This window comes from Synchiropus splendidus, chromosome 1, assembly GCF_027744825.2.
Source record: "Synchiropus splendidus isolate RoL2022-P1 chromosome 1, RoL_Sspl_1.0, whole genome shotgun sequence".
Lineage (NCBI taxonomy): Eukaryota > Metazoa > Chordata > Actinopteri > Syngnathiformes > Callionymidae > Synchiropus > Synchiropus splendidus.
Window position 1 is genome coordinate 25,745,063 of NC_071334.1, and position 20,746 is coordinate 25,765,808.

Sequence of the window (20,746 nt, forward strand, 5' to 3'; positions counted from 1 at the left end):
TTGTGAGTATTGCATCGTCTGCCACTCACCGCTCTTCTCTTGGCGATTGTATCGAGTGTTGGTGTCTTCCTGTCACACGCATGAGGGAGTTCAGGCCACACATGCGTCCTACAGAATTGCGTAAACATGACAGTAAACTGTGGGTAATTCATTCTTCTTAACAAAAACTCAAAACTACAGAAATACGGGAGCATTTTGAATTAAAACAAAACTGTAAAATGATATAATAATACGACTAATACAAATAATAATTGTACAGTATTTCACTGTCAGTATCTGCAATACTGAAAGGTCTCCATTTACCGACGTTCCTGAAGGCAACACACGGAAGACGCGTGAACGTGAATACGTTTTTATCTATTGACCTTTCAGTGGTTTCACTTTTCAGAAACACCCGTTTTGTATTTAATAGCATGAGTTTCAGTCTCAACTACACACGTTGTCGCGCTTATGTTGAGTGCGCAAAGTTCGCTAATGTAGCTGAAGACGCTAGCTTCATGTCAACAGCTACTCTTATTCATCGCCAAGAAATGCAGGTAAAGACAAACAAATGTGACATTTTAAGAATAAGTGAGGTGGTTTGTTCCCTCTAGGTGTTTCTGAGAAAGCCGAGCTCTATGCTAAATTGAATACGAAAGACGTTAGTACGTGGTGCTTGGCGCCAGGTGTCATGCTAAAGTTTATATATTGTTCCTTGTGTTTGTACAGCGTACGTTCACATCAAAGAAAATGGTGACTGTTGGGAGTTAACTGTGGGACATGACGGAATACTTACATCGGATAAAGTAAAAATAAATAAAAATGAAATAAAAAAAAATGCAAACTTGAGAATGTCAACATTTCGTTTTCGAGTCGTAGTTGGAGTAGTAGATGTTGTAGCTTTACAAGAGCCAATTGCTTTTGTTGTTGTAAAAGCATGTTGGTCCAACCAGAACAACGAGCAGCTCGACCACTGTAGGGAGCAGATGTTAATTTTGTACAGACAGGGATTGATTGTCTCCATGGTTACCACCCTGCTGTTACCCCTATTAAATTAGTGCTGCTTGGTGTCCCGTTCCCTCTTTTTGCGTTATTGTGACTGAAAAGTGTATGTCTGCTGCAGCATTTTTAAAGGATGCAACATTCACTTTTTGTCAGAATTGTAACCAGCCAAGTGATATTTCCTGACCTGTTTTTTTTTCTTTATAAACCACGAAACAGGATGTTGTCTGCGCTGCACCCGCTCCCCCTTTTTCTGTGCAACTCTAGATGCACGGAAGTAAGTTGACGGTTTCATGTGTGTGATGCACAAAGCATTTCACTGTGACGACTCGTGGAAATCATCGTGCTTTGCTCTGTTTCGAACTAAGCAAAAATATCCACAAGGTCCATTGAAAGTCAGGAATGGGAACAACTCCTAATGACATCAGACTGCTTTTGAACGGTAGAGCTCTCATCTTGTTTATTACATTATTTAAGCCTGTACCTAACAAAGTTGATGTATAAACATCGAACGTCGTGTTTCGGACGGATATTGTACGTGATAACAACTGGTATTTGCCTTGAGTGTTTGTTCACTAATACAGCACATTTCAGTGTAGTTTTCTTCTGGCTTTGTGCTTGAGTTATGGGCAACTGCTTTTCTTTATTCTTTATGTTTTGTACCTTCTTGTGTCATCCGAGTTGTCAGAAACTAAGGATTTTGAAAGTAAATGGCTGCATAAAAGCTATTTGTAATTCATTTCAATTGATGATGAACATGATTGAATAGTATGGTGTTCATTTCAATAAACAAGAAATTCATTACTCTTTGTAATTGTATGGAAAAATATTTATTGCAAATTTGTGCAATGGCATCTCACCCCTTGAGTAAGGTCCTACAAACTTGAAGAACCTTAAACTAAGTGTTAGCCATTTTCTGACTGAAGTCGATTGATACGTCGATGAACTCACTGCATGGCTTCGGAAAATGTTGTCATTGTCTGATGTTTCTCCACAGACTGTGAGTATTTTATCGCAGATATTCTCCAAGATGAACAGCTTAGTGAAATTGCAGAAGATGCTCAGAAAAAACTGCTGAATAACTTCAGATTGGTGCGTGAAAGGTAAGAATGCTTTTCCCTTGGCATATTTTATGAAACACTGTGTTGATCGTCAGATTTCTTTTGGACAGACTTCAGGCGTAATAGCTAATGATGTGGTCCTGGTTACCGTATTTGGTGACTGTTGAACAAATAATTGAAATCAGCTCATGAGTAGTGAGAAATACCATCTTCATGTCTGTAGCCTTGGTTCCATGTATGGAACGGCTGAAGTTCTTTTTCAAATCAATCCATTCTTGTACTTCAACATGCAATAGTTGTGGGTTAGCAGTGAAAGGATTTAGCTTTTTGATGCTAGCTAGCTCGTGTCTCCCTTCAGGATGGGTTGAGGAGTGTGGCCATTACATTTTTTGGTTCATACTTTTCTATACAGAAAAGAAGTGAAAAGTATTATTTTTAGGCATTCAGTCTACGCAATCCTGCTGAAGGAACATTAGTGGCAAAATGCAGAAACGTTTTTCAGACTAGGCCAGTAGCTTTTGAAAGTGTTAGGGTTAATTTGGGTTTCATTTTTTGTTTATTCCCTACAACAGAAAGAGTTGCATCCAATGCAAACTGTATAATGGATTGATAGATCTAGGATCAAGCTAAGACAGGGAAGTTCGATGACAGTTCATTTATCTAGCAGATGGGCTCCCTGTGACTAGTTCAAGTGGTTTTCTGTGTCGATAATATAAAGTCAATAAAGATAATAAAGATAGACAATGTTGTTTTTGTGTGTACAGGAGGGGTGATACGATACATTGTGATATATTGCGATACTGTAAATTCATATTGTAATAACAACCATCATTTTAAGGGCCAAAATCAGATCATGCAGTACATTATTTGCATGAAAACAAGTTTATTGCTATGCCCTCAGTCCAGTTAGACTTTCAGTTAAATTTCACAGTCCAATAGAGGGATGAACTACAGTGGCTGAGAAGTGCAAAATACATTTACTCACTTTTGAAAGAAATGTATATACCGGTACTCTTGGAACGAATCTCCAAATAGCGAAACACATTTACAAAATAACTCCAGTGTACAAAAAATGTTACTATGAAACACAAATACAAATGCAGTAAATATCTATGTGTTATTGATTGACAGATTGAAATATCGATATCACACAATCAAGTATTTGAGCATATCAGTATTTTCATACGCCTCTAGAAGATCCGGTGTTTATAACTCAGGAAAAAAAGTAACATTCGGTGTTAATACTGAATTTAAAGGGGCCTTTTTCTGTAATCGAATTTCACATACTGATGATTCAAAATACATTTTTAAATATTTGTCAATGCTAAGTTATCTGAAGTTAATGTGTCCGCCTTTCCGATGCGCTTCAAGCAACTTAAACGAACCTATTTGATAGTAAAAAGGAAACTGACTTGTACATCTGGCAGGATGTTGGTCGCTGCATTTCAAATGCAGGTTAGTGTAACATCTCAACCATGTGATTAAAGAAATTCAATTGATGATGCGTTTAGATGTTCTCCTCACGCTCATATGCTTGTTCTTATTCATGTTCTGGACAACATGCAGCTCACGGTTAAATAAATTCCAAAAGGTGTTCATTGCTTTTAGCATAGTATGTTCTATTATTTTGTCTTCTATCAAGCATGACTCTTGCTACTTTCTACGCATTAAGACTCATTTTGAAAGGTTCAGAACTGTAAAAGCACCTCCTATAAGCTCACTACAACATTCAAATATACTCACATCATATGTATGTTATGTGTGTAAAAAAGTCTTCTTCTTCTTTGTCCTTTGGCATTTCTCATCAGTAGTTGCTGATGATCAGCTTCCACCACCTTACTCACACTTGTCTTCTTCATCTTCTCATTTAACACACCCAGTCGTCATATGAATTGTTTGAGCCACATGCAAAAACTTTGTAAAGTATAATAAAATACACTTGCATTACTGACTACATTTTAAGATATTGGACAGTTGTAAACCTTCTTGACCTGTGTGCACTCTGGTTGCAGGTAATTCACTTTATAACAGCCTGATGCATTAGTGCAGATTTCCTGTGGTTTTGTGGTCTTCTCTGCGAATAAAACGTACGGCAAACCAACAGTTAGACCCTATTTGTGCCCCTCAAACTGTTATTCCTTAACTTCTTCTGGGCCACTTGAATCACTCACATGGCGACACAAAAGCTATAATTCTCCATTGCTTTCTAGTGGACTGAAGTTCACAACCCTCGTTTCCAGTGCCGTGCTGGACACTACTTTCATGGCGTTTATATGATGTATTGCGGATCAGAAACACTGCTTCATGTTAGCTTGTGCAGTGGTGGGAAGATTTACTACCCACGTGTGTCACCCACAAGGCTGCACTAAACTCTCCTCTTCACATTTTGGTTTCTGCTCAAAATCTGATACTGTTTTGAGTGACTTCCTCAGTGAATGGACATTTGACTTGTTGGAAAATAGTTTGTGGCCTGTTCTGCCCTTTAACTAACTGTCAATTTAACATGGATATTTGTGACTTCACTTGTTTTTTTCTTGATTTCACAGATTTCCCCTTGATTTTTCCATCCAATGTAAGCCAACGTTCATCTGCACTCCTCCAGCCAGAATGACATTTGTCTCGAAAGTGAACTTCTGAATTGCCTCTTTTCAGCCGGTCCGAAGGATGACGAAGGTTCTGATGATAACCGAAGCTCCAGTTTGGGTCGCTCAGCCCCATCAGACACGTCAGAAAACCAGGATGACTGGATACCTGATTGTGAGTCAAACTTTCCAAACAACTATTACTATTTTAAATGTTTTTCTTTTTGCCTTAACACTTGTGTGAACAGTGCAGATGTTTGGTTTTCATTATCCTGATATAGTTGTGAAAACAAAACAAAAAATATGCGACTTAAATGTCGCACACAAAAGGATCATCTTTGCTTTCTGTAAAATCTACACATATCTATCATGGTCTTGGAGGCCTGATGGTTTGACTCCCTTCATGAACTTGTGATCTGTTGTGTCTGATTTTTGTGTCAGTGCTGAAAGAACTATGTGCGAGGTAAAGAACGTGACACAGCGTGAGCTGACACAATATATTAGCAAGTCACCATCAACCGGCAAACATTATTCACCGGTTCTGTTGGACTTCCTCGTGTAATTGGATCAAATGTGGGAAATGTCCCTTATGCTCCTGTGTCAGTGCCTTCTTTGATGCTGGTGAAGTGAGCCGCGAGTCAGATTGGTGAGCTTGAGCTCCCTCCAGTGGTCGGTCTCACCTGCTGTGGCCAACAGAGTTTGGGATTTGTTGCTGAGGGGCTAACGCAGTGATGGATTGACCTCCAGTCATTCTATTCTTTCACAAGCGGGTTTGAAATACAACACTGTACCTGAGGGGCCATATGTGTTCCTCCCCTCTCTGCTTTTATCAATCTTTCCCTCCATCTTCCCCCACTCGCCCTCCCTTCCTGCTCTTTGGACTTTTGGTGCTTCTGACTTCATGTGCCAGCTAATAGCCCTTGACATGACATGCCGCAGGTGGGCATCAATGACTTGGCCGCCGCCTTGCTTTTTTCCCTAAAATTCTAAAATGTGTCATTGCTATTGGAATGCTGCATCTGGGGACAAAAAATTGACGACAAGAGTTTTTGTAAGCTGCTTAATGAACAAACAGACAGAAGAATAACTGCTGTTCTTATTTCTCTTTTTTTTGTACAAAAATAAACAAATACAGGCAGATGGTGAGCAGATAGAACCATGATTATTGTATTTTATTTTGTGAAATTGTTGAGTACAAATGTGGTACGAAGATGTCCCTGAAGGCTGCTGCAAAAGCTAGAATAACGCCTTCTGTTGGATTGTTCTTTAAATCTCAAATATATTCCCGTAATGGAATGTGGGAATTATGCAAAATACAACAGATGATATCTCCCGTTTTGAACAACAAAGTAATTACACACACACACACACACACACACACACACACAGACTAACACACACAGAGACACAAACAAACCAGAAAAAGAAAAAAAAGTGAAGTGAACTTGTGTATTGTTACACCCCAAGAAAAAAACATGCTGCACCTCATTAAATAAAAGTTTGTTGACTGAAGAAAAATGACAAAGTTCATAACAACGTGAATATTTTGTAAGATGGGCAGGTTTGTGTTGGCATCAGTGATCAGGACAGGTCTTTACAAAGTAGTTTCAGCAAGTAGCACTTATATTTTTCCTGTGAAAACACAAACATTGCCCACTGTGGGTCTAATAAAGGCAGACTAATCTTATCTCATAAAATATAATTAACTTCATTGTATTAACAGCATTCTTGTTTTGAACTTTAACAAAAACAACGTGGTTTTCAATATATTATTGTTTATAAATGTTGTATTTATTAATGTATTCATGGTAATTTAATAATGATCTTCTTTGACGGGACGGATATACCAATTGGAAATTGTTAAATCTTTATTGAAAAAGGTATTAAATAAATTTGAGGATTTGTGAAATCATTCATGATTTGTCATAGCTAACAAATCACTGTTTCAAAGTGAGACAACAAAGAAAATTATGATGAATCCACATTTGAATGGAATGGTTTCAATGTCACAATTTAATATGATAAATGGTTATAAAATAACAGTATTGATATGATAATCATTATGATGGTTTTCTAGCCACATAGGTCGATATGAATGAGGCGCTCGTGTGTGCTCATGTCATTCGTTTGTTTTTTTTTGTTGTTGTTTTTACTGAAGATCCCACTGGTCTGTTAAAAAAATGCAAATAGAGTTTTACTTGTTTGTTGTGTCCATGTCATTACAACTTTAATGGATAATACCAGTTTATACAGTTTTAGGTGGAGTGATTTATTTAATAATTGATATGAAGCATGTTTGCATGCAAAGAGTTTGTGTGCTTTCTGATAATTTGCAAATCTAAGATGTAATAATTTATTTATTTTATGAAACAAATTGATGTCACCCATTGTTTGAAAATCTATGAAAAAATAAGTATTAAAAAAATGATGTGAATATGACCTTAAAGGGAACAGTGGACAACTTCTCCTTTTCCAACGTTTCAACTGATTACAATTCGTGTTAATTTGATTTACTGTTAAATAAATGACCCTACAGTATTCATCTTTTAATTTGAGGTGTAAACCCAGGCGTTTTCGTTTTAATGAATTGGTAATAAAAAAGAATGGCCCAATCACTGCTGTGTGTCCCTTCTCGTCACAAATGCATTTCCCCCAAATCGATTTCTACAGCAAAACAGATTATAATGAAAATATTAAACAACTGAAATGAAATTATTACCTCCAACATTTAATTGTTTTGTTTTTGTGTACGAAAACAACTAAGTGAAATAATTTTATGAGCAGATCGGTTTCAGAATCGTCACGGATAATGTGTATTCACTGTCATTGCACAAACATCGCCATACGTCATTCAATAATCTAAAACAATGAACAGTTTTGTCTCCCACACGAGACATTAAAACATTAAGGCAGTGACGTGGAAGAAACCTAATGAGGCCTCAAAATAATGGTAATAATAATGCTAACATGAGTGATTCACATGTGAAGCAGCAGATGTATATCGGGCCGCTCAGTGTGCAATACTCCGTTGCTGATATTTATTAAGACGATCCCTTTACCTTACTACTTTTGGGCATGGTTAATATACATGAATGTCATGAGTTGAACTGACTGTGGTTTTCTCTTGACTGTGCCGAAATTGTATTTTTCCCGACCGGTGTAGTTGCTAGCATTTAATCGAAATATAAACAGCAAACCAAATGGCATGTCTGATATTCCCGTGTAGAAACAGCAAATGCCTCACTGCGCATTGTTCGCTATCCCTGGGCGGGTTCGGGTGGGGTGGAGGGTCATGTTAGTGTAGTGAATGGCTTGTGTCCTCGCTTAAAGGGCATGTGGAGTTCATAGTTCATCGACTGTTCAGTGGGAGAAACGATTTGCAGACAACACAATCGGAGCTTGACCAGAGACACAGGCGATTCCACTTCTTTATTATTATTCTGTTTTCTTTTCGGTGTAAATAATTATGCAATTTAGAGAATTGAGTTCCTCCGAGAATAGGAGCGAGGATGTTGAGTTTGTCTTTGGGCTTTAATTGCATCATTTTTATTTGTGGCTACTGTACACAAAAGGGACTTTGTGACTGTGCCAGGATGTATGATCCGTGGAAATCGACCGCCGCTCTCTGTTCCCTAACCAGAGAGTGAGTGAGTGTGAAGTCGACGGCTGCTTTTGCACGCAGGAGGAGCCTGTGCCGTTTGATGAGATGTGGCGGCCCCGTTGTCTTCAGTGGACTGGGTGACACCAGATTTGTAATCACTGACAGGAACAGATGGAGCTTCCATTGTTAGTGTCTGCATGGTAATGTGAACTGAGTTTCACCCGCCGACCGCACCGGTGACCCGGCCGCGCCTGCAGCCTCGTCTGCAGCATCCACCTTCATGCTATTTGGGGCTCGCAAACACATTTGCCTCCTCTTCATCTACTCTATTACATTCCAGTACAGCTGCATACATAAACAAATAATGCTGCCCTCTGGCTCACACACACACACACACACACTAACAGACCCCGGGAGACAGCTGGAGTTGTGAGGCTTTTAGCCCTGTCATGCTGCTTGCAGGTCAAGTTTACCAAGTCCAAATGGCCTGTTTGTTTTTCTTTGATTGGGCAGCACCACTGGGCACTCGGGGGATGTTTGCCGAGAAGCTGCAGGGATGACAGAGAGCTGCAGGAAGTGCTGGGGTGTCAAAACATCGAGGACAAACGATGACACTGTTGTTACCCTGCCTTCACCTTTGTTCTTCAAATGAATGTATTTGTCTCAGGGAACACGGCTACATTCCTGAGTGCATTAAAAGTGTGGGAATATTAGGAACGTGCGCTCATAAGTCTAGCTCTTAGGATCCTCATGATATAATATAACAGATATTACAATTCAAGTAATGAGTCAAAGTCAAGTCAAAGTGCTATTTGTTTGGACAGGCAACCGCAACAGCCAAAATAACGCCAAAAACAGAATGAAAAAAAATCTAATTTGAAATAAGAAATCTACATTATTTTGGCTTATTAAGCACATGGGTATTCTGCTGTTTGGAGGGAGAATACTATGTTCTACTAGTACTAGTAGTTCTGCTGGAAATGTGTGCATGTGTATACATTTTAAAAGTATAAGTAAATAATATGACATAAACATTAACTGACATAAATGTAAATGCTTATTGACCACAACAAATTTTCACTCCTGGACTTTTGTGATTCCGTTTTTCTACTCATTGATGATAGCACCATCTAGGCATTTTAGCTAATGTAGGTAGTGATGAGCCACCTGGTGGTCTTCTCACTGTGTTGGACAGTCGCACCGTGGTTGTGAGTGAGGCTCATGCTGAAAAATGTTGCACAACGCTTGCAAATTTGCCTCCGACTAGATTAAAATCATTTTCCGACACATTTCTGCAGCTGCATGTGTTTAGCAAGTTTTTTTTAATGCTATTAATAAGCATGTGCTCTCGATCTGTCGTTGGAAAGCTCTTGTTTTCGGCTTTCACTTGAATGTTTTTCATCGCAGCAGCTGTGGGTGAGTGAGTTATTGAGGCGGTGAATCTGGTCTGTTTTGGCGGCAGGGGTCTACCTTAATGACAGCTATGTGAGCACAAGGCCCTGGTTCACTTCTTGGAGATGGTGTTTTAATGGTGCACGTGGGATCAACCTTCATGGAGATACATGAATCTACAATGCTCATGCTGAATCATGTGGGCAGCCCGGGATAAGAGGTGAAAGCAGCACAACATAGGAATTTTTTATTTCCTGTGAATATTGTTTCATATTCTACATTCACTGTTCTCTTGCTATTGTGACAAAGAGCCACTAGACTATGTAACTTGCCTAGCACGACCTGCGCAGGCCTGGGATCAGGTGGAAGGTAGCATCACGTGTCCTTTTAAGCCTGTCGAGTGCGTGGGGTCAGACACCGGACTCTCCTGTCCTCCCCTGTTGTTCAGTGAAATTTCTCTCATTTCTCCAGCAGAACTTGATTTGTATGGATGCGCCTCATTGACAGTTTGAACTCTAGGACTGCGCGCATTGACTGTTGCGTCACACCATTTACAAAACGCTGGAATGTGACTCTTGTCAGTGATTACTGCAGCGCCGCAATTTCCCAAACCAATTACTGACAAAAGAATACAGCGGCGTAACCAATTTAAAGTTATGTCTGTTTGTCGCCTATTCCTCATTTGAATACGAGGAGCCAATATACAGTAACAGCGCAATTACAGAGGACTGGTAAACAGAATATTAAATCTGTGTTCTGGTGGAAGCTGGGAATCAGGTGACTGAGGTGAAGTGGTTGTGAAAGCGGCTGGCTGGCTGCTGGAAATGGCTGAGGACACCAGACGAGGGATGGATGGTCCATTAGAGGGTTAATCAGCTATATTTTAGGATGTGCCAGCTCCACGACCCAGTGAGACGACTAAAGAAAAGGACAGTTAATAAGCTGCGTTCATTCCTCCTCCCGGCTGACGCACCCCTCCAGCCTGTGTTGCTGTCGTCTGCCCATTTGGTGAACTTTTAGCTTTTCACCTCGGTGACCTGTCTGCCGTCGGTCCAGTGTCAAAGAAAGAAAGAAAGAGTTGAGAATTCCAGCTCACAAATAATTCTTTTTTGCTATCACGCTATATGGATTTGGATTGCGGGGAAACGAGGGATATGTTAATGACTCGTCCTCACTCTCTTCTGCGTCGCTCCACAGAAACAGCCATTACTGCCGAGGCAGGAGCAGGCGCTGTGCATCGCTGCGACTGCTCGCCATCAGGGTTCAAAAGTTCACGCTATTCCCCTTGGGCTACTGTGCTGCTGCAGATGCTGATAGTCTTCTCTCGCCCTCTTCTCTCTCTCTTTCTCACTCTCTCTCTCTCTCTCTTTGCTGTTTACACTATTAATCTTACACACTCAACCCCACACACTCACTCACTGGCAAGAGGAGAGCGGCTTGAAGGGGGGATTTGGACGTATTTAACCGAGGGGCATCCATCACCTACACCTCGCTTCCACACTCGGTAGTTTTTGCATCCTCTGTGTTTGAACGTCTCCTCATTTGCTTTGTTTTATTGTTGCCTATAATCACGTCCCTCTGTTGCTGGTGGTGTAGCGGTGAGGTGACGACAAAACCGGGGGAAAACGTAGCGACGGTCCATCTGTAAAGCTGCGCATAGGCAGAATGCAAAGCAGAACGCGGGGACAGGGCGGCTCCTAATCTCCCCCTGAGCTGTCAATGTCACAGACAAATAGGAAAACTATCAGATGCGGCGGGTTCACCCGGAGGTTAGCCTTTCCAGGTACCTCCTGCCTTCACTCCCTCTCTCTCTCCCTTTTCCTCTCTGCCTTGCAAATGAGAATTTGATTTTGCCCTCCACTGGAATCCATTTCTGGAGATGAATGAAGTTTCGATGCCAAGCCCAGGTGGCCCCCGTTGATTTCTTAGGGAAATAGATGGCGATGGGAGAGATGTGTTGGCCTGCTCACAGACAGGGACACGGCGGCTCCCGGAGCCGCTGGGATCCCTCTGTTTAATTGTTGCTGTAACGAGCACTTTAGGGTCATTAACGCGCCCTTGTGGAGTTAAGTCAGGATGTTGAAGCTGCATCCTTCTGTACACCGGGAGGGCAGCGCGGTCCAGAGAAGCCTTCTGTGTGCCAAGTAGGACACTGTGAGAATATGTTTTACGCTCATTTGTGGAGGAATGCGGAATAAAGAAAGTCCTATTGTGCATCTGGAATTATTATTCCTGGATTGTTTTTTTTTGTTTTTTTTTTAAAGAATATTGACACAAATAACCTTGTACAGTAGAATATTTAGGAGTGGTCAGCTCTCTGTGATTTCTGGTGAGCTTTAAGAAACTTCAACAACTTGTAACGGAGGAACAGAAGTCAGGCCTTTGGATTAAATTGTAGCATCCCTGTTACTTCCGTGATGGCTTGACAAACTCTTTGATGAAGTTTTATGAATTATCCATTAATTTCATTTTGTTGATATGCATAAACTGATGTGTTATTACGAATCAATGTGCATTGACAGACTTATTTGCGCTATATCTTAATCTGCGTTTGTCACATTTTATTCTGTTATTTAATATTTAATAATGGAATTTGTGTTATTTCACAACAATTAGCAAAATTAATCTGCAACCTCTTCTATATATGTATATAAATGTGCTTAAATTAGGAATACAATACAATACAATACAATACAATACAATACTCTCTATATATAAATTATGTGTTATGTTTTTCCATTTCTTGTTAATTTCTTGTTGTGAAAAAAACAAAAAAAACAATCAATCTACTAGATTTACCTATAATTTATAGTTTTTTACAAATGAAAGTGAAAATAAAATGGAGTATGGAAATTAATAAATGCAAATCGCTGTTATATTTCTGACAAGTGGAAACTGTTCACGGTTAATTGTTTTTACAAGGAAAAAAAATCTGCAGCAATTGTGTTATTTCTGTCAGTTTTTGGGGTTGAGTTGATTTAACAGCTATGGCTTTGTATTTTGTGAGATGAAACATGTACTTTAAAAGGTGCCTTCCCGGGCAAAGCATTCTGACATTATCTCATACTCAATACTTCAAATGAATTGTCAGTGATGTCACCACAGTTTATAATGACAATGTCAAAACAAGAAGTTTGACGTCTTTTCTTTCTTTCAGTGTTTTTTAAATTAAATTTCTATTTATGAACAAATTATGCACATATCACAAAGAACATAAATAAAAAGTCTTGTGTCAAAAAACGATTTTAAATAATAATAATTAGAACAATAAAAATAATCACAACAATAAAGTGAAATTAAAAAAAAAAAGTAATAATAATAAAATAATAATTGGAACCCCTCATCCCGTAACGTCAGTGTTATTCTGCGGCTGACAACATCTGCAATGTCATTAGGTACATGGGAACAACACAGGCCTATTAATATGCAAAAGATACCAAAGAAACGATTGAGCCTTAAATAACACTAAAATGTTTATTTTATGAGAACAAAAATAACGAACGAATAACAACAAATACATTTCATGTACAAAAAGAAATGTAGAAAAAATAAATTCAAACTCCACCAGATAAGCGAAGGAAATTCAGTGTATTAATTTAAATCACGCGTACTAAAAGTTAAAACATCCCTAGGTCATATAATGATTGGATGTAAGTGTTCCATTACAGTTGTGCTGCAGATTCTTGTCTTCAAGTGCTGGATATTTACTAGCTATTATGGCTAAAATTATAATCTCAGTACAAACAAGTGAAGCTCTAACATTGCAATAACTGTATATTTAGCCAGCGAGGGCTTCTCCCTCCAGGCTTCCTCTTATATCTGGCTTTTATCACTGATACTGAGGCTCTCCTTTGGGCCCCAACTTCTCCACCGATGGTATTTATATTCTTCCATCACTATTTCTTTTCTTTAGTCGTGTCGGTGAAGCTGCGAAAAACCGTCCCCTGCGATTAGAGGATCATTGTATCTGCCGTTAAGCATTTGAATAGTGGTAGTAAATCTGGAAAAGGGAAATTCAGGGTCGCTGTAGTTGTGGATTATTGCTGCCCAGGGGGAAGCCGTGTCATGTAGTAAATTTAGCCTCTTAGTGTTGCTGTCCGCCGGCCGGCCTGCGATATCTGAGCACGGGAGTACGGAGCTGGAAATGACTTCACATCGATTGCAGCAACACAGCTTTTCAAAGAACGTCTTAATTCCAAAACAAAATATCCGATAATCTAATATTGCTCACTTTTGGATTTTTTTTTTTTTACTATATTACATCTTGATGAAATGCTTTCATAAATGGCAAAGTAAACACAGCAGTGCCATCATACTTTTCAAACCATTGTTTCTACAATCGTCAGGTTTTAGGATTGGGATTAAGAATATGAATCAAAGTTCACAATCCAAGCTTTTTCTGTTTAAACATATTTATTAACACTCTCTGATGAGATGAGCCAGAAAATAAACATCGAGGGATTGTCTTCATTTCGTGAAACAGGTTCAAACTACTCAGTCATTACAGAATAGAAGCTAGTATGAGGTCATGCGTGATGATGGGGATGTTGGGGTTATCAAAGGTAGGCAAAGACAAAGTTTGGAAAAACACTTTACTCATCTTAGGCCTCCCGTTTGCTCATAGCCAATATGTGAATCACATGTATTTGTTTTATATACCGAATATGTTCCTCTGTCAGAGCATTGTGCGACCTGATGAATTTTCATTTCTCCTGTCACCTAAGGTCACAACAAACCTGTTTCTCTAGCTGCAGGGTCACAGTCTCAAACATCCAAACTGGAAGTCACCCTGGGTCTGAGCCCGTACCTAATGGAAAGACTCCGCTCTGGGTCAGAAACATTTTGTGGATCCCACCTGGTTGATGTGTCTTAACAAGCAGATGTCCGTGTTGAACCCGTGTCTCCTGGAACCTGCAATGGAGGGGTGATTGAAGATGCTGACAGTGTTGTCAAATCTGATTGGCTGGCTGTTGAAAATCACAAACTGAAAGGAGTCCTGCATAAATCTCCCATCCCATTAAAGATTATTAGGCCTCCTGAGTCCTGATATAATGCACTGCATGTTTTCGTGGGTTCCAACTGGTGCATTAGGATCCTAAACACAGTTTACGTATCGATGACTGAAGTCCTAATCTAATCAGGCGAGGAGGAGTAGGAGGGAAGACACTCTGCCCTTAACCTCCGAGCCTCTCTGTCTCTCTCCTCCCTCCCGGCCGCCGCCACACTGCAGGGACCCGCCGAGTAAGGCCTCCCGCCGTAATGAGGAAAAATGTTTCAATTTGGGCCGGCCTGCGTGCAGATTGAGCGGCGGGTGGCTGAAGGTGCACTGAGTGGATCCTTTTTCCTCATCAAGGACAGTATTGCGGTCTCGCTGGCTTTCGTTGGAAGAATCGGCAGAATTCCTGCCCGCATCCCCCTCTGGGCCCGGGGAGCCTCTCGCTGCCTTCTGTTTCACCTCATCAGTGGGGTTCACTCGGGGGTCAGGTCCTGCCCCCTGACGCCGCCTTCACTGCAATACCTCTTGTGTGGGGAAAAGGCTCGGTGTCTCGCTGGAAAAGGGAACGCATGATGACCTACCTGTGCAGCTGGGGGGTCGTGTCCCACGCCATAAATACATGTTTTAATCCCACTAAATGCACAATGGCCCATCTCATCATTGTTGCGGCGCTGCTCTGGTGTATTATTATTTTCGCCGAATGAATTAAAAGGTAAAGTGCTCTCTATCCAATACTCGTTGTTTATTAAATTACGTGTCAATTTAGCTAGGCATCTGCAGAGAGGTGGTCTTCATCACTGTCGCCGGGCAGGTTGGTGTTCCTGAGGACGAAACACTCTTCGAGAAATAAACCCTTTAACCACAAATGACAGCGATTGTTTAGATCACTAAAACTGGCAGGCATTAGAAAAAGCTTTGTTATGAGTCGGGTTAACAGTTACGTCCTTTATTATTGTCACCAAAGTGCTTAAATTTTGAATTCCAATTTTTTAATGCTGATATGCCTTCTGCTCTCTGAACTATTTAGACATGATGTGAAATGAGGCATTCGATAGAATATAATTGTTTTGTTTTTACTAAACACCGTTTGCTTTGTATTTTGGCATCATTTGTCAATTTTAGCTCTCAAGGAGATTTGTGTGTCAGTTATATTTTCTGGTGATAAAAGTAATGAATTATTTTTCACTTGAATAAGAAGCAATGAGTAGATGAAATGATGAGTCCATTTTAAAGCGTCTTTTCAGCACCTTGTGACATTCAGAGTGGCTTTGAATTTCATTCAGATTCATTTTATTATTTTACAAAATGTCAGAGAAGGAGGCTCACAGGGTTATTTTTATCACTTCGTATATTATGACCAGTTCTCTTTCTACTGCGAAAAAATCAGTCAGTTTTTCAACATATTTTTCGTATTTAGGAACGCTTTCTTCTTCTAACAGACTCTCTGAGATCCATCGAGTCCATTGGTATATTTGATTGACATTTTTTTGGTCTTCAAGTAGATTGAAGAATATTTTGAGGGTACTTTCTAAAAACAGAACTGATTCAAGATTCCTATCTGTTACTTCACTTGTTTTCATTTTTTGTGGCATTTTATGATTTAATTTGATGCTGATGCGCTGGTAGTTATGTTTACCTAAGATACAATTAAGAAATGGGATGGAAAATTGCTTTTGGATATAGTCATAGATTAAAAAAAATGTACCTTCTCATATGTTTTTTTCATGTTCTGCAAACACTGATTCTGCTTCGAAATCTTTTCATCCCTTCTTTCTTATCAGTATTTGCTGTCCAAACTATTCCACATTCAGCAGTGGTTTCCTGGAATTACTGTATATTGTTATCGGAACGAAATTGCAAGTTGAAATATTCCATGCACCAATAAAATTAAGATGAGTAAAATGAGTATTTAAATATACATAACGTAAATCATGACTAGCTGAACTGCCGTGATTCACGCCAACTTCATAACCCCTGGATAAATATAAAGACCGCTTGTTGCCTAAGCACTTAGACCAGGTCCAATCTAAAGGGGTGAAGTCTGGGTCCTCATTATTCTAAAATTTGTCACACATGAAAAGGTTTTGTGCGAGGCCACAGAGATCCAATGAAGGATGCAAATATCAAACAACTAAGTGACCACCAGTGATCATAGTTTGGGCCTGCTTTCCTATTCTGCTCCTCTGTATGTTGCAATGAACCGACAAAACTCACTCCACCCTAAAAGGAAAAAATAGCGCCAAACACTCACTGATTCAAAATGATTTGAATGGTCAGAAGATATCTTCTCTGCTATTAAATGAGACGGCAATGTCACATATTTACGATCTGTAGAATGTTTTTAGTGAGGCTCTTGATTCTTTTAAGTCATCGTTGTTTGCCTCCATCATTGGGGCCTCATCTCCTCCGCATTTCCACAAACAGCTCCGCTGCATTATGACTGGTGTTAGCTCCGTAATGCCACGTATCAGTCCCTCCGCCCCGACCATTTTCTTTCATTTTTGATTCACTCCCTTTCCGGCCGTCGATTGACTTTCAGCCTAACTAAAGTGGATTTTAATGAGAGAATACATTAACTCCCTCTGGTCATGCTCACATAAATCAGCCTTTTTTTAATCCGCCAGATCCACTGCTGAGCTCATAACACCATGCTGAGAGTGTGAATAACCAGATGAGAGACGGCGACTGCGGCAAACGGCTGCCAGCTCAGATGCGTTGTTTATCTCAGTTTTTACGGCAAAGTTTTGGTCACTCGGGTGTTTGTCAGCAAACGTGTGTCAGGATCAATTAACACCTACCTAAGTAAATGTTTTAATGCTCTGCATCCCTCTGCCTATGCGATGACTGAAACCTCCCCGTGACCACGGAGAGTGCTTGGATTTAGTTAGCGCAGCCAACAGTGGCTCCTCACCTTGATTTACGCGACATGCGATGCAACTCTTAGTGTGGCGTCTGTCTGCTTCTTTGTGTTGGTACGTGCACTGGGCTGAATAGGTTACGCTGGAATACCAATAAATTGCCATCAAATTAATGTCAATACCCAAGCTGTGGATGGCACTAATTAAAAAGCCAAAAGGATGAAAATGAAGTCGCAGCATCGCCATGAATAATTGATAACGCAATTTATGATTTTTATGAAAGAGCGCCGTCTGTGATTTTGATGAGCTTTAATTAGATGCAGTAATGTGTCTCCACGCCAGCACTCAAACACCACTGATGGTTGTTAGTGTTTCTTTACCCCCCTAAATGACACACTTTCAAATACAGCTACCTTTTAAACGTGCACCTTAATGCTCCTGCAGGTCAGGCTGTTTTGGTTTCCTTAAAGGAGGCTGCGTTGGCTCGCAGCCAATAAGACTCTGCCTCGATTTTGTTCAAGCAATATTCATTTAGCGGAGGGATTTCATTACAATATGTTTGCTTTCTGGATTATTATTCATTGTTGACTGAAATCGCTCATTGGTTTGTTTTCAATATGGAGTCTCCTCAGAATGTATTGTGATGTCATTCAGTCTTCCAATATGGGCAGACAACCACAGTCCTTGTTACCTGGAACAACAATTTGACAAGTTAAACACACCAATCTTTAGATTCCAGAGTCCATAGCTGTTAGCAATGGTTCATTTAGATTAGCGATTGAATTCAGTCCAACTCAGTAAATCTGTATTTAGCTTTCCAAAGACAGTTTTCTTTCTCAAACGTTCATTTAACTTACTCATTTACTCTTATCCCTCAGTATTGCTCAGCTAAAGCAGCTATTTTTCAATCATTAGCAATTGTTCACATATCCTGTCAGAATAGTCTCAAAATGCTTTACATGTACTGCTGGAAACAAATCTAATAAGCGAGTAATGTAATAAAACCACGCAAGGTGCAGACAGTGTGTGCATTTTAAGCATCCGTCATTAAGAATCATAATGGAATCTCACATGCTCATAAAGTGGCTTCACATCTTGAAAAACAAACTTCATCCATTAAACCTTCCTTGTGGGAAAATAGTAAAAAAGAAAAATACTGCTAGGGCTGAAAAAAAGTCGGCCTTTAAAGTCGCCATTGCAATGGAGGTATTTATACAGTGTGGTGTGTCATTGATCCCATGAACCTTCGAGTGTGTTCCATGATTGAACATCGGGTTCAGTCAGTCCCATACTCCTCGTCCTTTCACATTCCAGTATATGTGAAGGTGACATTTCATCTTGTTATCACTGTAGATGACTGTGATACAGCATAATAGAGCCTCTTTAACAACTCAGTTGTTACCTAATCTCATCCTTTCAAACTGCTGTGTAGGTTGCAACTCTGCAGAGCATTTAGCTTTATTAATTCCTTCTTTTCAAGTAGCAATTCATGCGCACGGTGTTGCTCAAAGTGCTTTCCAGGAATAGAAAAGATATAATATTTGATAAGAACAAATGGAATTAAACTAATAAATCTTTCACCTGCCATAACCCAAACACAGAACAGCACCCAGAGAACACGATCGATAAATGAGTAATCCGAGTTAATGAAACTGGAACCCAGGAGACCCCATCTAATGACTTCATGGTGGGGACACTCCAGAGGAAGTTTTCAAAGCAGAAAGGATGAGAACTGAAGTGTGGCAAAAGGAAAATAGGTCAATAGGAATACACTGGGTACAACATTCAAATAGTTTTTTTTAAGTAAAAATGGGAACGAAAATAATATGAATACAACTGAATGCATACGGAAACACAATACATTTTATAGAAGAAAGTCAACAGATGCATTCTTTTTAAAATATTTTTTAAATTAATTTTATTTTGAAATGGTCAGAGATTATTAGTTTTTTCCTCATGCTCGTACCTCCGTCGATTGTTCAGGAAGTATTTATGTTTCCTGAAATTGTGTGGTCCAGGTTTCTTCCATCCACCAGACCGGGACAGCCGAGAAAGGCGAGGTCCACCGGGGCAGAAAATGTTAAACATGCACAAGTTTGTAATGTTTATTGACTTGAGGCAGATCAGAGCAATCGCTTGTTGATTTTGGAAGTCCTGATCTATTAGCCCGCTCGACCCCCGAGATAAATGAAGAGCGGAGGAAGTAGACAGATGAGGGGATTACAAGTGGGCTGCGGCAGGGAAGCAGGAGTGAGAAATAAATGAAGGGTCTGTCTGCGGACAAATGAGGTGGGGGAGCGTAATGACCACTGTTTGTTATGATGTAGTGAATCAGGTTCTCTCTGACAAAACAGTGGTGAGCACCTCTGTATTTATAGTGTCAGCTCTCGTCTCATCCACAAAGGCAGCCTGATGATGTGTGAGCGGGTGAGTGCTGTGAGGTGTCTCGGGTGCTGCTCTGTGTTGACCCACGCATCAGTCAGACCGGCCCAAGCCATGTGGGGTTCACGCATTTTAGACCTTCAATATGAGACGTTTACTCTTCATGCCTAAGCAAAGTTCATTTGGCATCATTTTCCGAGACTGCAGAAGTAGATTTGTATTTATAGGCGTCTGATGACAGTGATTCCTTTTTGCCATCAGTGCGATTACTCATCTCCCATGTCTTATTGCAACAGTTCACTGAAATACTTTCCAGCTTTTAGTTGCATTTTTAAGGTGCTTTTAGAGTATATTTGATAGTTGGCTGCTTAATAATTGTTGTTTGTGAGTTCTTGATGTCTTCCATGACCCTGTGGCTGTGTCGACAGTTAGTAAATGCCACTTGTGGAAGGAAAACATTCTTATTAATGTGGACGAAGTTTTGACTGTCTCGACTGCAATGTTTCATTTATCAGAAAATGAGGCTTTTATTAAAAATGAGTCACATCTGTCTTTCATAATCTGTTGAAATATCACTATATAACACCATTATCATCTAGAATATGGCAGTCAAGACGTTTTTTTTTAAATAAATGATGGTTGTTCTGTTGGGATAGTGCTTCTGTCCAAAGTGCAATGTGAGCTGACGAATAGACTGCCGAGCTCAGCAGCACTGTAAATGTATCGATCTGGTCGTTCTGAAGCCCAGCAGGGATGTGCTTGTTCTATTCTGTCAAATGCTTGTGTTCATGTAGTGAGTGTCGTTGATGGGGATCAAGCTGATATTCAGCAGTGAGCCTGGGGCTTTTAGACAAATAAATGAGTCGTTTGATGCTGGATATTCGCTAACAATT

General features: G+C 40.0%; 1 protein-coding gene across 2 annotated transcripts in view; it reads left to right on the top strand.

The window, feature by feature from the left end:
• Nucleotides 1–1,285: 1,285 nt before the first annotated feature.
• skap1 (src kinase associated phosphoprotein 1) overlaps nt 1,286–20,746 on the top strand; it is a 39,274-nt gene continuing 19,813 nt past the window's right edge. For both annotated transcript variants that reach the window (XM_053855205.1, XM_053855215.1), the window contains exons 1-4: nt 1,286–1,423; nt 1,979–2,084; nt 4,589–4,614; nt 4,695–4,799. In XM_053855205.1, coding sequence (XP_053711180.1) covers nt 1,384–1,423; nt 1,979–2,084; nt 4,589–4,614; nt 4,695–4,799 — 277 coding nt within the window. In that variant the 5' untranslated portion in view covers nt 1,286–1,383. The remainder of the gene's footprint in view (nt 1,424–1,978; nt 2,085–4,588; nt 4,615–4,694; nt 4,800–20,746) is intronic.